The sequence below is a fragment of the Pseudorca crassidens genome, chromosome 3 (assembly GCF_039906515.1).
Source record: "Pseudorca crassidens isolate mPseCra1 chromosome 3, mPseCra1.hap1, whole genome shotgun sequence".
Taxonomy (NCBI): domain Eukaryota; kingdom Metazoa; phylum Chordata; class Mammalia; order Artiodactyla; family Delphinidae; genus Pseudorca; species Pseudorca crassidens.
Window position 1 is genome coordinate 9122073 of NC_090298.1, and position 16524 is coordinate 9138596.

General features: G+C 37.2%; 1 protein-coding gene across 1 annotated transcript in view; it reads left to right on the top strand.

Annotated features, from left to right (window-relative positions):
* MARCHF6 (membrane associated ring-CH-type finger 6) overlaps positions 1-16524 on the top strand; it is a 76101-nt gene that overhangs the window by 20194 nt on the left and 39383 nt on the right. The window contains exons 4-9 of the mRNA XM_067730370.1: positions 2627-2770; positions 7071-7143; positions 11133-11301; positions 12808-12997; positions 14605-14666; positions 15286-15318. Of these exons, the coding sequence (XP_067586471.1) occupies positions 2627-2770; positions 7071-7143; positions 11133-11301; positions 12808-12997; positions 14605-14666; positions 15286-15318 (671 nt within the window). The remainder of the gene's footprint in view (positions 1-2626; positions 2771-7070; positions 7144-11132; positions 11302-12807; positions 12998-14604; positions 14667-15285; positions 15319-16524) is intronic.

Here is a 16524-nt window from a genome sequence, read left to right on the forward strand (position 1 = left end):
CATTTATGATTTCATCTGTACATATTTTAGCATGTATCTCTAAAGAGTAATGGTTTTTTAAAAAAAATACAGCTATAATATCATTATTTACCCAGAAAAATTATTGATGCCTTGAATTTGTCAAATATCCCATCCGTGTTCAAATTTGGGACATCTTTTGAGTTTAAATTATGTTGGTTGGAATAATAATAAAGACAAATACTAAAGACAAATAATAAAGACAACTCACTTTTTTAAAATAAGACTTTTTAAGCTCAGTATTTTGTAGGCTTTGGTAAATGTTTTGCAGATCTTTAAAATTCTAATTGTATTTATAACTCCTTTACCTATGGATTGATACTTAATATTGTTCATCTTAAATAAGTAGAGGTTTATACTGGCAGGTTATCAATAATTTGAAGCACATTTTCATTCTCAGATCCTAGTATATTGCTCTCCCCTCCCAGAGATTTTTTTATGCTTTAGTTTTTGTTTGTTTTAAGCATCTTGAGCTGCTGAGTGTAAATTCTGTAAATTATTGTTAGTTTTACCTTGTCTTTATGTGATGAGTGTATATAATTAAAATCATTACAGTTTCACTTTTGAAGCTTTGTATTCATAGTGCTCAAAAAATGTCAATTCTGTTATTTTGTAGTCTTTAATTTTCTGTAGGGCATAAAAACTGTACAGCTTAAGGTTTATTGCAAACTGCAAGACTAAATAATTGAATATCTTCATGAAGTTCGATTGATAAGAAATACTCATGTGAGCTTCTTTATTCTGAGGCCAATAAAAGCTTGTGTTTGTACCTTTTAGTTTTCATTTGACATCATGTGCTCTGTTTATCTTTTTCAAAAACTCTGTTTACTGGTTTAATGACTTGCTCCTGTATATCAAAAATCCTCTAAAGTACTGATCTTTGTGGGTATGTTGTAAAAAGTTGCTGTTTGTTACTTGTTCACTCCTTTGTGTCTGTAGCTGTGAACAGTTTTGTAATAGTGCTCTCATAAATTTCACATCACTGATTTTAAAACTTTATTTATCATAGCTCTTTGTTTTGGCCTTACTGGAGAAAGAGGCCTTTGTTCCTTCTGTATGTTTTTTCGGAGAAACCTGTGGTAGAGCAGTGGTTTTCACTGGAACCGTTTACAAAAGAAATCTTTCTAAAATGTGTGTACATAGGTTCTGGTACCAATTCCAACATGTGTGTGGGGTGGTTTTCCCTACATCAGTGAGCAGTTCTGCAGGACACCAGCTGGGCGTCCTACAGTTTAACCCACTTCTCATACTGTCTGCTCCAAGATAGCATTCCATTCCACAGGTTGAGGGCTCCGTCCTTAAAGGACTGGCGTCCCTCAACCCCCTGCAGATGCTAGTCGCAAACCCAGGCTGTTACTTTTGCTTTTGCCTTTCTGACCAACTGACCTTAAATCAGGGGTTCCCAGTGACCCCTTCATTGATTTGATTAATTTGCTAGAGTGGCTCATAGAACTCAGAGAAACATTTTACTTATTAGATCGTCAGTTTATTATCAGGAACAGCCAGATTGAAGAGATGCATAAGGTAGGGTATGTGGGAAGGGAAACTGCACCATTTTCCCCAGATCTACTTGTTTTCACCAGAGGGAAGCTCTCTGAACCTGAGGCCTTACGGGTTTTTATGAAGGCCTCATTACATAGGCTTGATTGATTAAATCGTTGACTGTTGGCCATTGGTTCTACCTTCAGTCCCTCGCTCCTCCCCAGAGGTCTGAAGGGTGGAACTGAAAATTCCAACCCTCTAATTACTTGGTTGGCTCCCTTGGAAAACCCGTGCCATACTCTTTCTCCCCACCCCTGCCCCAGACAGGTTCAAAAGTCATCTCATTAACATAACAAAAGACACCTTTATGGCTTACGTTGCATAGAAAATTCCTAGAGTTTCAGGAGCTGTGAGCCAGGAACTGTGGACGAAGACCAAATGTATATGAGAAATATATTTTGGTCATTTGAATGACCAGATATGTATTTCTTATAAATCACAATATTACCTGTGGCAGAACCTCTTTTTCTGAGTATTGAACCACACTTTGCAGAGAAGTGGGAAGACCTTAATTTACCGTTTGGGATGTTGATTATTGTGCTAAAATGGGGTGGGGAGTGGCTAACAGACGTCAGCGGGCTGTTGGCTCTTACAGGAAGTGGCTCTGCTGCAGATTGTTGTGCATTTTGAGTGCTATTTCTGAGGCTGGCATGGGGGAGGGTTCTTTCTTGATGACATCTGTCAGCTTCACCTTTTGCTCCTTTTTGCTTTATGTGATCTTTTATAATTTGAGAAACCAGATAATTATAGTGTTTGAATGCTGAAATATGTGTAAATTAGCATTACATAAAGTTCCTGGCTATGAGTGAGGGATGTGTACTTCTCTTGAATATTTTTTCCTGCTCAGAGGCCTGTTTCATTGGCTTCTACATTTCTTATGTGATTTGCTCTCATAAATGACTTCTGGGTAAATGTAGTATTTTATTGCAATTATTTGATTCATTTTTCTTATAGGAAAAAATATTTAAGTGCAATTGCAAATGTTGAAAGTTAAGATAGTGCTACCTGCCTAGAATATAACCTATTTGAATCTTCATGAAATTATGTGAACGTTTTCCCCTTATAGTTTATTCCCCAGATATGCCTTCGCGACTTCCAATCCAAGACATATTTGCTGGACTGGTTACAAGTATTGGCACTGCAATACGATATTGGTTTCATTATACACTTGTGGCCTTTGCATGGTTGGGAGTTGTTCCTCTTACAGCATGTGAGTATTCATTCTTCTGTGGCTGGAGTTATTTAAACATTGCACAACTATTTAATATTATAAAGTAATATGGCATCATAGTTTTGTTTGAATGATACTTAATTATTTGATATTATAATGTCATGTATTAGGAAAACCTCATTTAAGAAATATTATTCAGCTGAATAAAAACCATTTTTTAACAGGTCAGTTTCTTGAATGAATGTGGGAAAGAAAAACACAGCATACAGAGGCTAATAATGAAAGTTCATGAAAGAATTGAAAAAGCAAAATCAAACCATAATTAGAAGGAAATTGAATTTTATTCCTTGAAGTTTATTAGAGCTTTCAAGGATGACAAAAGATGGGTTCTTTTGAGATTTTTTTTTATCCCCTTTTAAAAAACACATATCTAATGGTGCTGAATAATTGGGAAGCGTGTCTTTCAAATATAGGAGGCTCTTTGGGAGATTGGTATACTAACTCTTAGTTGATTCTTTTTAGGTTCTTTGTGTTCTTAAAGACATGGAAAGGGGTCGATAGTATATGGTGCCAGAGTATATAGATAGGATTCTTTAAAGTTAGCCACAAACAATATTTTTAAATAAGTATAATAATATCCTCATGTCTCCTTAAAATAAAGTAAAATAAACTCGATCAGTTATAAAAATGAAAATCTTACGAAAGTAGCAGAATAGGTACTATTCACTTGAAGAGTGAATTAGTGAGCTAGAAGATTGAGCAAGGAGTTCTCCGGGATGTAACTCAGAGACAGGAAGTTGCAAGTATGAGGGAAAAAATTTGAGAGATGGAGGCTACATCCGATTGTTTCAGTATCTGTCTAGTAAGTAGTTCCAGAGGGTAAAAGAGATTGAAAGAGAGAGAGCTGACTGTGATAAAGGAAAAAGACAATCCTAGACACATTGTGAAGTTTTCCAATGCTGAATAGGGTGGTATATAGATGTTATGCTTTCAGATTATCCTACAAAATCATGAAAATCAGACTGGCATCAGACTTAAAGTCAGCAACATTGAATGTTAGAAGACAGCAGAATAGTCAACACATGGCCAAATTTTTGAACCCAAAATCTTATTATTCTCAGATAGAAGGACAAAATACAGACATTTCAATAGATGCAAGGACTTGGAAAGCTTACTACCTCAAATCATTTATGAAAAAAGTGTTTGAGAATATATTTTACTAAAACGAGCAAGGAATCAAAGACAGGGAAAGGTGTGAGCTCCAGAGAAAAAGAAACAAGTGCTTCTTATAGCTAAATCATAATTGTTGTTAGTCTACAATAATTAATAATTTTTTAGGTATCAATTGGAAACTAAAATTCTATATGATCTTAACGAGAGAAATTGTGAGGGGAGGATAGAATTGAGAGCTTTTTAGGTTGTCTTATTTGTGGTGAAATTATAGATGCTTTAGATAAAACAGGAAAATACAGTGTAATTATGCATTAAAAATACAGGAGTAACCAAGTAGAGTCCAGAACTGGCAAAGGTGATAAACAGCAAAGGTGCCACTGTTGCTGTTCAGGGGAGGAAAGATGGTCTTTTCAATAAATGGTACAGCATCAGCTGGACGGGCACTTGCTGGTGGAGCAAGTGACCCATACCATTACCGCCCACCTGACACAAGTTAACTTTAGATGGTCGTAAACCTGAATGTGAACATTAAAACCAAAAAACTGCTAAAAGAAAGTATAGGCGAACAACCATAAAAGAAAATACTGAGAAATTTGACTTAATTAAAATTAAGAACTTTAATTCATGCTCAGATAGCTTTGAGAGAGAAAGGCAAGCTACAGAGTGAGAGACGGTATTTGCAATACACATATCCAGCAAAGGACTTGTATCCAGGATATATAAAGAACTATATAAATCAGTAAGAAAAAGGAAGACAGGCCAATTAAAAAGTAGAACAGCAGATTTGAACAGGTGTTTCTGGAAAGAAGATTAAATAGCCAATACACACGTGAAAAGGTGCTCAGTATCATTAGTCACCAGGGAAATGCACAAGAAGATGCTGCTATGTACTCAGAAGAATGGCTGAAATTAAAAGAAAAGACAGTGCCAAATCCTCCTTAGGATGTGGAGCATCTGCAACATGCATACATTGATAGTAAGAGTATTATAGTATAGCCACTTTGGGAAGCTGTTTGATGTTATCTATCAGTGGTAAATATTATAAATACCTTATGATCCAGTAGTTCTGTTTCTGGGGATGTTGCTAACAGGAATAAGGACCTTGTGTCCACTAAAAGACGTGTGTAATGGTGTCGTCACTGCAGCTTTGATAATAGTAGTTTAAAACTGGAACCAACCAAACAACTATCAGCAGTAGAATGGATACAGTGTGGCTTATCCCTATAATGGAATACTATATAGTGGTGAAAAAGGAGCTGGCTGACGCAACATAGAATAACATGGATAAACTTCACTTCTTTGAGAAAAAGAAGCCAGGCACAAAAGAGTATGGATTGTGGGATTGCATTTATGTGAAATTTTAAAATAGGCCAAATTGATCTATGATGATAGAGATCAGAATAGTGGTTACCTTTTGCTGGAGATATTGACTGAAAAGGGTCTTGAAGGAGCCTTCTGGGGAGCTAGAAATGTTGAGAATCTTATCTGGCTGACAGTTACTCGGATATATACGAATATAAAAATTCACCCAGACACACTTAATATTTATGTAAATTTTATCTTAATAAAAAAGTAACAAAACTTAAATTTAAGTAACTGTTAGGAGAATAGAAATAAGATGATGAGTTTTCATCCTAGGGAGTGGGAATAGGTAGCAGTGAGTAAAATTTGTAAAGTCTGACAAAAGACAGGAAAGACAAGAAGGGAGGGCTGAGGAAGGGGAGTAAAAGAGAAGAAAAGATAAGATTGCAATATCTGTGATCATAGGGTGTAGATAGAGCCTCATAACTGTGTATGTATAAAAGTGTTCCGCTACAAGAGATAAGTACGAAACAGCCCAGGTTAATGCTAGAGGGATTTGTTAACAAAGGCTGACAAAACGCAGGAACAGTATTCGCCAGCCAGATATTATTCAAGATGAAACACTTTAAATGAGGAACAGCATTTTATTTCATATTAATAAAAGGCATAGTCCACTAAGAAAACTTAAGAATTTCTATGCACCAGCAAACAGGACTTAGAAATATGTAAAACATGCATAGTTATAGTGGAAGACTAACACTTCTCTGAAATCAGTAGATCAAGTAGTCAAAAATTAAGTAAGGACTTTGAGGATTTAAGTAACAGGTAACAAGCTTGATTTCTGTTCTGAATTGTTTACACACACACAATTAAAATCTAAATTATGTCACCCACTACACATTCTGTAACTTCTTTCTTTAAGTTAGCAATGTACCCGTGGCTGTCTTTTCCTGTAGCAATGTGTTGAGCTACCTTATTTTTAAGCACGCTAGTAAGGAGGACTTTAATTTATGAGTCTGTTTTCTTATCTACAGACAATTGGCTGTTTGTCACTTTTACTTGTTACAAGCATACTTGCTTTGAATGTTTTATACATATATGTAAGTAATTCCTGTCACAGAAAATCTTTTCCTGTCTTTCCATTTTGACTTGGCATTTGAGAACAGCCATTGAAGTCACTAAATTTTTGGTACAAGGCTATATAGGAAATGCTTAAACTAATACACAAGTACTGGTTTGAAAGAAAACCTCAGCTTTTGGGCCTCATTTCCAAATCTGTTTCTGCCTTTTCTGACTAAGAGGATGAGGGGATGGCTGTGTATTTGCCCTTACTTCATCTTTTCCCTTCATGGCCAGATTTAAGATTTTGTCCTTTTGAGGACCCTTGAATCTGTTTGTCAAAAATTGGTTGTTAGTTTGCTTCATAGCATTGAAGCATGTACTCTACTGAAAAGTCCTCAATGTCAAAAATGTGTATCCCCAAAACTTTATTTTCATGAGCAGACTCAATGAATTTTAGAATTCTAGGTTAAAGAAAATACTCTGTATTATAATTTTGGAGATCTTTTCTTGAGATTGGTCCCCCCGCCCCCTTCAAACATCTAAGCTCATTTAATAAAAACAAGTAAGTAAATCTAGAGAGAATCAAAACTTTAAACATTGTGTAACATTTATTCTTTACTGTCACTAGTTTTAATGCTTGACTTTTTTTTTTTTAACTTTAGTATTATGAGGCTCAACCTTGCAAAGACTAAATGTTTATTTCAGTGGCATTCGCAGTGTTCCACTTTATCTGTTTAGTTGAGCGACTGTATGAGTTACGATGAGAGTTGTGACTGTATACCTTCATGCCCTTTCTTGGTAGGTCGCATCTACAAGTGCTTGTTTACTGGCTCTGTGAGCTCCCTGCTGACACTGCCACTAGACATGCTGTCCACGTAAGTATTGAACCTCGTGGTGGTGGAAGGCTGCACATTGTGAATGGTGCTCATTTTTTCTTCTGCATACTTGTGTTTGTTGTAATTTGAAAAGTCCTTCTATTCCAAGGACAAATAATACCTTATGTTTGTTACCTATTCTAAAGTTACAGCTACAGTGGAAGTAGCTGACATATATAAATGATGTTTTAAAACATACCCATCTTAAAGGACAGTTTGGTAACGGTGGGACAGCTAGTTAAATAAGCTGTCGTGTAGTGCAAGAAATGTACTGTTCCATATAGTGATACGCTGGGCGTTCATTTAAACATGTGTTTTTAACAACACAGACATTTGAGTCGAATTTCTTTTTAAAATGTTTTTTGTGATTGTTAGGAGATGGACTGTAAAAACTTGTTCACTGTGGTGGTTTTACTGTATTTTAATTTGACATAAAGCTTTGTAATTGCAGTTTCTTGGGAAAGACATATATGTGTTTTCAAAATTATTGATGTTAGAAATGCTGTAAATGATAAACTGTATCAAGATCATTAGAATATTAAGCTTGCAAAAGATTGCACCTCTGTTTGCTAAAATCTTCTTTTGTACCCAATTGACCTTAGGTTTCTGATCCCTATGTCAGTAAGGGCAAAGAACAATATAAGACTGTCTTTTAGGACAGAAGCATGCGGAATATATTATAAAAATAAGCCAAATGGCAATAGAAGAGAGCAGGAGAGCATGTTACATTTCTGATAGAAAAGAAATCGAGGAGGTCTTTTAAGTCTCTTTTGTCTGCATCATTATTTTGAATCGTGGCTGAAAATACTTAGAAATATTAGATGTGTTTGCAACTTGTTTTTCCTGCTTGCTAGTTTTACCTTTTTTGGATAGAACAGGCAAGTTATTTAATTTATGTGTTTCTTTGGCAGTATAGGGAATAGATAAGATAAAAGGTTTTGAACTTGAACTTTATTTACATTACAACAGCTTTCGAAGTAATGTTTATAAGTAGACAAGGATCTTGAAAATAGGGCACTAATGGCTGTGGCCCTCATAAAAAGGAGGAGCAGTAATTTGACACACTTGAGAATTTAGAAATAGTGTAATAAGGTAGCCCTTTGTATGAAAATATTGACTTTCTGTGAAATGATTCAGTGAAACAAATAGGACAGCGTTACTATTTTTGGACATCAGATTTTTATATCAGCCATCCAGAACACAGTCTTAGTATAGAGGCAAGAAAAATCAGTCTTGGCTGAAGTGTCATTCATATGTCTCCATGTATATGATGTAGCTCACCTCCGGCTTTCATTTAGGAATCGTATACGAAATAAACGCACATATTAGAAGTAGCGAGGGAGATCAGAAAAAAGCAAGGGGTGACTGCTGAGAGTGATGGAAGTTATATTTTAATATCTATGAACGAATAAAAGAACCGTTCTAAACAGGGCAGTCTTGTTCCATTTAGTGTGAGGCTAGAGTTGTATTTATCATTGTAATTTTTGAGAGAGCAGTGTAGCAGCCAGTCAGTATCTCAGTTGTTTAGAAGAGGTGACTTGAGGTCCCATTTGTGCTGTTCAGTAAAGTGGGGGTGTGTTACTTCTTTAATGGTTTCTGTTTTAAGTGGCTAAATATGTTAATGTTTACCAAAGCTTAAATTGGTAGGCTTTGGCTTTGTGAAAAACAGGTGTTTATGGAAGCCATGTCAGTGAAAATTTAGTATTTTAGTCTCAAGTAAGGCAGTATTTTACTTGCCTACCACCTTTACTTCTTGTTGGCGGAACCATTAAACATCTGGTTTTTTGGCAAGTATGATCACTTAGGTGATGCAAAGATGTAGCTGGTTGTAACAGAAGGAACCCTGACATTGGAATTTAAAAGTTGCTGCATCTGCAACTTTTTGGTGACCTTGGGCAAATCACTGGACAGTTCTGAACCCCTGTTTCCTCATCTGTAAAATGAGGAAGATCATGCCTCAGGGATTTGGGCGGGCTGTTCAAAGATTAAATTCACAAATACATGTAAAAACTATATGTATTTTGAGCACTATGTTAATACATAGCAAAATTATCACCAAAACTCAGAGCTGTTGCTTGCCTTATGTTGGCAGGCTCTCCTTTTCTCTGTGACCTGATTGGTTAGTGGGCCACACCTGAGTTGCCTTCATGAGCTTCCTCATTGACATGGGAAGAATGCTGAAAGCTTGGTGGGAATAGTGGAAAGAAATTGTAAGCGTGGGTTGCTTTTATAATCTCATGCTGCCTTTTAGAATTTGAAGAATTGAGCCAGTTTTTCTGAAAGCACTTATAAGTAAATCACTTATTTTTTCTGAGTAATGTTTCATTTTTCTCTATAGAATCCATTTTCTGAAATTTTACTTAAAATTTCTTAATATCTTAGCAGCTGCTACATATTCTGTAGCTCAGTTCCTCAGCATCTCTAGGCACAGTCTATCAGTTAACTATTGCTGCAAAACATGCTGTCCCTAAAACTTAGTGGCTTAAAACAACAAACATTTTATTTGCTCATAATTCTGGGAGTTAGCAGTTTGGGCTGGGCTCAGCTGATCCATTTATCTGTTGGGCTCGCCTCCATTATGCATATGTGTCACTGGGGTTGGGTAGTCTAAGATGGGGTACCTTGGCTCTTCCATATGGCTTCTCATCTTCAGAAGGCTAGTGGGGCTTCTTTACATGGTGGCCTCAGGGCAGCATTCTAAAGGGGTGAGAGTGGAAGCTTACCTGAAAGCTCTCTTCTAGGCTTTAGAACTCAGGAAATTTGCTTCTGGTCCAGACAGTTCACAAATCAGCCCAGATTCAAGGTGTGAGGGAAAAGGAAAGGATTCTACAGTTTGTCACCATTTAAAAATCTACAGTAAACTCTACAATAAGCAGTTGCTGTTCTTATTGCTGATGACAAGGAAGGAGTAGAGAAGGGGGTATTTTAGTCCCAACCTATCAAAATTTTAATGGTCTGGAGGGGTCCTTAGCAAGGGGGTGATTAGTATTCCTCTTTTGATTAAGGTATATTCCAGATAACATCTGAGAGCCACATTAGTTCAGTTTGGAGCTACCAGGCCGAGGTCTCCCAAATTGACCCTTCCTTTAGTTCTCCATGGAGGGAAAAATGTCTATTATGGTGGTGAATTTTCCAAAGGCTACCAAGATTCTTGAGTTACCTTTGAATTACTCTGAAATCAGACATAGACCAGGGAAGGATATGCTCCTTCAGAGAGGAAAAGAACAAAGAGGTCTTCAGTATTATTATACTGCGTGTATTTTCATGTGAACCATACTTGATCTGTCTGGATTTGTTGAGAAACTAATACTTTTGGTGTATTTGCAGTTGGCATCAAAATTTAATCTGCGTTCTAAATGAGGCATTTGTAAAATGTACCACAGGCTCCTTTGCCTCACGCATTGTGTACTGTGTATTTCTCAGCCTTCCTTTATGTTGTCTTTAGGCCTTTCTAGAGGCCCTTCTCCACCTTTCTGATTTGCTGATTCTGTTCATTTACATGGGTTTAAGTATCAGCTAACTAAGTTGGTTCAACTTGTGTATAAAATAAGGGTGAGGATATTCTTAGTAAGGGTTGGACAGAGTCATGTATCTTTAGGAAATTGCATGTATTTACTACTTGACCTTTGTCAGGTATTTGGCTACTTTCAGTTTTTTGCTTGCTGCCTGCCTTTTTCTCAGCTATGTTCAAAGAGAGGCTGGAGAGCCAATTTATATAGTTCTGATGCTATTCTTTGCTTTCTATAATATGAACACATATAATACAAATATATAAATAAACATGTTTGGCCAGCTTATAAGATAGATAAATTGCCACCATCCTCAGAAATAATTCTTTTTGAGAGACTGATTTTTCACCAGAAAGTTATGACTGACTTTTCTTGTTCTTTCTGAGATTTTTATGTAAAATGAATGTTGTTACCTTTGGTTTCTTAATTTTAAGTGTTCTTTGGAGTAATTCTATGTACTTTTTTTTTTTTTTTTAATAGGGACAATTTGTTGGCGGATTGTTTGCAGGGTTGTTTTGTGGTGACGTGCACATTGTGTGCGTTCATCAGCCTGGTGTGGCTGCGAGAGCAGATAGTCCACGGGGGAGCCCCGATCTGGCTGGAGCATGCTGCTCCGCCCTTCAACGCTGCTGGGCATCACCAAAATGAGGTAGCTCCCTCTATCCCCAAATTCATTTTATTTGGGTAGGACATAAGAATTATTGTCACCCTCTAAGACCCAAACCCTTGACTCCCGTGTCCCTCATTGCAAAGCAGGACAGTGACAACGTTTGGGAGAAGATTAAAGGAGATGTGAAAAATCAAAAGAGTGCTGTTGTTACTTTGCCTCTTAGTTTTCTAGCAAGACTGGGAACAGTACTGGGGGTATACTGCATGCTCTTTCATTCCCTTTGCCTGGGTTAACAGCTTACCGCCGGCCTGGCAGTTAATATACAAACCTCCTGCGTGGGCTTCTGACGTGCTGCATAACATTAAGGAAGCCCCCTTACCCTCTTTGTTCATTAGTTTCTTCATGTGTAAAATGCCTCACCTTTGTTGCTTTTAGTAGAAACATTACCAAAAGTAGAAAAATTGGAGTACTCTTGATAACAGTCTTGTACAGTTTTACTTTTTATTTATGAGATGACATGCTTAGATACAAGAGTGTCTGCTAGAGACATTAAGAAGAGGAAGATATGATAAATGATTTTTATTATCTTGTTTACTGAGAAATTATAGGGCTGAAAATGTAAAAAAGAACCCAAACTGGCTACTCACAATACAAAAACAATTTGCCCTTTGTAAAATTTTATTATGAAAAAATTGACTATAAAATTCAAAATAATACTTAACGATACTTAACGACTTAATTTTTCAATTAAGGACCTTTGGCTTTTTTTAGTGTGAAGATTGATTTCATCAAATTCTGCCATACCCTTTTTTCTACAGAATTAAGAGTACAACTTCGCCTTTGAAAACCACACATATGAAAAATGGGACTATTAAGCAAGTTTTTACCTAGTGTTAATACTTTCATCATTGTACCTCATATTTTGAAGCATTTTAATACAGTTCTTTTAGAATCTTCATTAACTCCATAGGAGTTCAGTGTTTTAATTAACTACAACTAGGTCTTTGCATTTGGTAGGTAGCAGAATTCAGGAAGAGCCAGAGAAGGGTGCTTGTGGAAACTGATAAAGTTCATATGGACAGGCTTACCCTCCTGAGCAGAAATGAGAAACCTTTCCTCAAGTGTGAACTGAGAATTAAGTTATAAATCAGTATGTGTGTAAACAGATACATAAATATATTTTCATCCCTGAAGTGGTCAGTAAAGACAAGAGATGCCTTATAAAGAAGGATTACGGAATGATGTATTCAAGATAGCCAGATTTGTTAACCTGTTTCCTGTAATGCTTTGTGAAATGTTCATCTCTAAATTATATTGAATGAATATGTACACTGTTAAATGAGTTTATGTTCTTATATACCAAGTTGATCCAAATTCAGATACATTTAGAAGAAATGCCCTTGAGAGGTGGGGTTTTTCTGGAATTTTAATAGAGTTTGTGTCTGTTTGCTAGTTTTGTTTTTTTTTAGAAGGGAGGGTGCTATTTGAAAATAGAGCAAAACTGAGGCAAGTTAGCCAAATTTCTGGTCTCCTCTGTTATTTTAGGCTCCAGCAGGAGGAAATGGTGCTGAAAATGTTGCCCCCGACCAGCCTGCTAACCCACCAGCTGAGAACGCAGTGGTGGGGGAAAACCCTGCAGCCCAGGATGACCAGGCAGAAGAGGAGGAGGAGGAGAATGAGGAGGAGGACGACGCGGGCGGGGAAGATGCAGCTGATGCCAACAATGGGGCACAGGGTAATGGCCGCCGGCCTGTGCTCAGCCTTCCTTCACGACCATGAGTCCATTCCCAGCTCACCTTGGGGAGCATTGGAGTTTTCAAAATTTAATGGGTTTGAAGTTCTGTTTCTAACCTGTTTTTACTTTATTTTGGCAGACTTGCATTTATGGATATACATATGCATACTTTTTTTTTTTCTATGAAGCAGGGCACATTTTGAGTTTTACAGTTGTACTTTAGGGACTCCCCTAGTGGTTCAGTGGTTAAGACTCCGAGCTTCCACTGCAGGGGGCATGGGTTCAATCCCTCTTTGGGGAACTAAGATCCCACAGTGCCGCATGGTGCGGCCATAAAATAAAATAAGATTAGATGAGATAAAATAAAATTCTACTTTACACAGGACTTTTTATAGGATGGATGGGAAGAAATTATTTGTAAGTTGGAATAGATCCTGTTTTTTTAAAATGGAACTTGATACAGTTTTATCTTATTCCTTTGCCATTTTTATTGAGTCAGTACAACTTTTATTATCAAAGAAGAATTCTTGAAGTGTACTCTGCAGGCCAGATAGCACCCAAAGAAACCAGTTTCTCATTTTCTGGCAGTATAACTCCAGAGTGGTAAAGAACTTCTGAGACCAGCCTGCCAGTCAGCTGTCAGTAGTTTCACCACCTTCTTTTCTTTCCTCTGGCCCCAGAGTTTTCCTGTCAAGCGCTGCACTGTCTCTGGGTCCACTTATCACTGCTGATACCTGAGTGTTTCTTGTGTGCCAGGCACTCAAACACCAGGTCCCTGCCTTCATGGAGTTTCTGGTCTAGTGACGAAGTAGAAATATCCAAGTGAACAAGTTTGTCATTACACATTGTGGTAAATGTGCACGTTGCTCTGAGGATGCTACTGAGGAGAGACCTATTTTAAATAAGGTTCCGCAGGTAGCTCAGAGTAAGTGATATTGGAGCTGAGACGTGAAGGATGAAAAGAAGCCAGTTGTGTAATGGGAGCAGGGGGCCTTTGCAGGGAGAGGTGGGTATATGTTCAAAGGCTCTGGGACTGTGGCTCCTGTACCCTAGTGCTGACCCTTGTTTCCTTCTGTTTGTCTAATGCAGTAGGCCCTGCCTGGTCTTCCTTCTTCCATTCTTGCTCCACATAGTGTTTGTACTGCTCTCTGCCCTTAAAATCTGTCAGTGATCTCCCCATTATGTTAAAGAACAAAACAGAATTCAGGCTTCACATTCCTCTTGTATGATCTGATCCCTGTCTGTCTGTCATACTGCATCTTCTGCCACCCTCTCCTCCTCACCCAGAGAATTCTAGTCCCCTGGCTTCTTCACTTTTCTCAAATCCACCATATTCATTCTTGATTTAGAGCTGTTGAATGCCCCTGTTTCACATAACCCTGCTTATTTTCTTTCTAGCACTTATCACAATCTAGAATCATCTTATTTTATATGTTGTCTTTATTTATGTTTTTTAAAAATTGCCTAACAAGCAAATACTCAGTTTGGAAATATTTTAAGTGTGGTTTACCTTCTCAACAACAGTTATAAAACACCAAATTAAAAGAGTATATTTATTTATAATTCAAGTTCTATCAGTAATCTCTAAACTACAATTATATTTCCAGACGACATGAACTGGAATGCTTTAGAGTGGGACCGAGCTGCAGAAGAGCTTACATGGGAAAGAGTGAGTAAGACTTCTTTCTATCAAGTATCCTAGTGTTTTAATCCTAATGTATATCTTAAAGTTGACCATATTTAGATATATACACTAATTTTCCAGTTACATTTAATGAAAACAATTACCAGAACTTTAATTTCTAGGGAAAATTAAGTAATGTATTATTTGTGATGAAAATATTAAAAATATTATGATAAAGGTCTATTGATACCTTTTTCTATCTTCTGGCCTTTAATACAAACCTTGCTCCACTTACAAAATCTTTAACTTGAAATTGTGGACTTTTGAAAATGAAGTAACAATTTAAATTTAGGTATTATTCTGATGCTTCAGTTGACAAAGTAATACTGTTGTATCATGAAATCTTGACTGGCTCCATATCTACTGAGTTGAAACCCAAGATAGAAAATTTTAACTTTATAATCATATAATTTGGATTAAAAGAAGATACAAAATATAAAACTCCCAAGAACAGAAGTTTTTCACTCTCTGAAAATGATAGGCTGTATTGGAAAGTAGTGGGTAAATATTATGTTTAAAAATATTAAAAGGAAAATGAGCTTTTTTCATAAATAGAATAAAAAATCCTGTTGCATCTTAAATTAATGCATATTATTTATTTTAGATGCTAGGACTTGATGGATCACTCGTTTTTCTGGTAAGTAAAGCTAATCTTTTTTTTTTTTAATTAATTTATTTTTTGCTGCGTTGGATCTTCATTGCTGTGCGTGGGCTTTTTCTAGTTGCGGCGGCAGGGGCTGCTCTTCGTTGCGGTGCGTGGACTTCTCACTGCGGTGGCTTCTCTGGTTGCGGAGCATGGGCTCTAGGCCTGAGGGCTTCAGTAGTTGTGGCACACAGGCTCAGTAGTTGTGGCTCATGGGCTCTAGAGCGCAGGCTCAGTAGTTGTGGCACACGGGCTTAGTTGCTCTGCGGCATGTGGGATCTTCCCGGACCAGGGCTCGAACCTGTGTCCCCTGCATTGGCAGGCAGATTCTTAACCACTGCGCCACCAGGGAAGTGCAAGCTAATCTTTTTTAATAACAGAATTGCGACTTAATTATTTGTCTTAGTGATTCAGTGATTTCAGGTTTACAGTATGTTCTGGCTTTTTATATTAAAGGTCAGAATGCCCTGTGATTTTTGATTACTTAATATGTTGAAGAAAGTCTGTTTTGTGCATTGAAAATAACTGGCAAAGCATAAAGGTAATATTATTTACAAAGGAAATTATTAAACATATTTGATTTTTAGAAAATGAAATTCAAAGTTGATGGTAGTTAAGAATACTTGGCTTTCTTTTAAAGTCCCACCTTGTGGGACTTCCCTGGTGGTGCCGTGGTTAAGAATCCACCTGCCATTGCAGGGGACACAGGTTCAATCCCTGGTCCGGGAAGATCCCATGTGCCGTGGAGCAAGTAAGCCCGTGCGCCACAACTACTGAGCCTGTGCTCTAGAGTCCATGAGCCACAACTACTGAGCCCGTGTGCCACAACTACTGAAGCCTGCACGCCTAGAGCCCATACTCCGCAACAAGAGAAGCCCGCGCACCACAACGAAGAGTAGCCCCCGCTCACCACAACTAGAGAAAGCCCTCACACAGCAACGAAGACCCAATGCAGCCAAAAATAAATAAATAAAATAAATAATAAAAATTTTAAAAAAATGATTAAAAAAAAGTCCCACCTTGCAATGTTTAATGCCAGAACTGGTGAAAACAGCGCAGTTTTACACTATTCACAGAGAGAACCCCCTGTTTGTTGCGCCTCTCCTATCTTTACCTTAATAATAAAGAGTACAACTGTAAGGTGAAGAACAGTTCTTTAATTAACTTGTTCTTTAAGGAGAAATGATGCTCTTCTCAGGT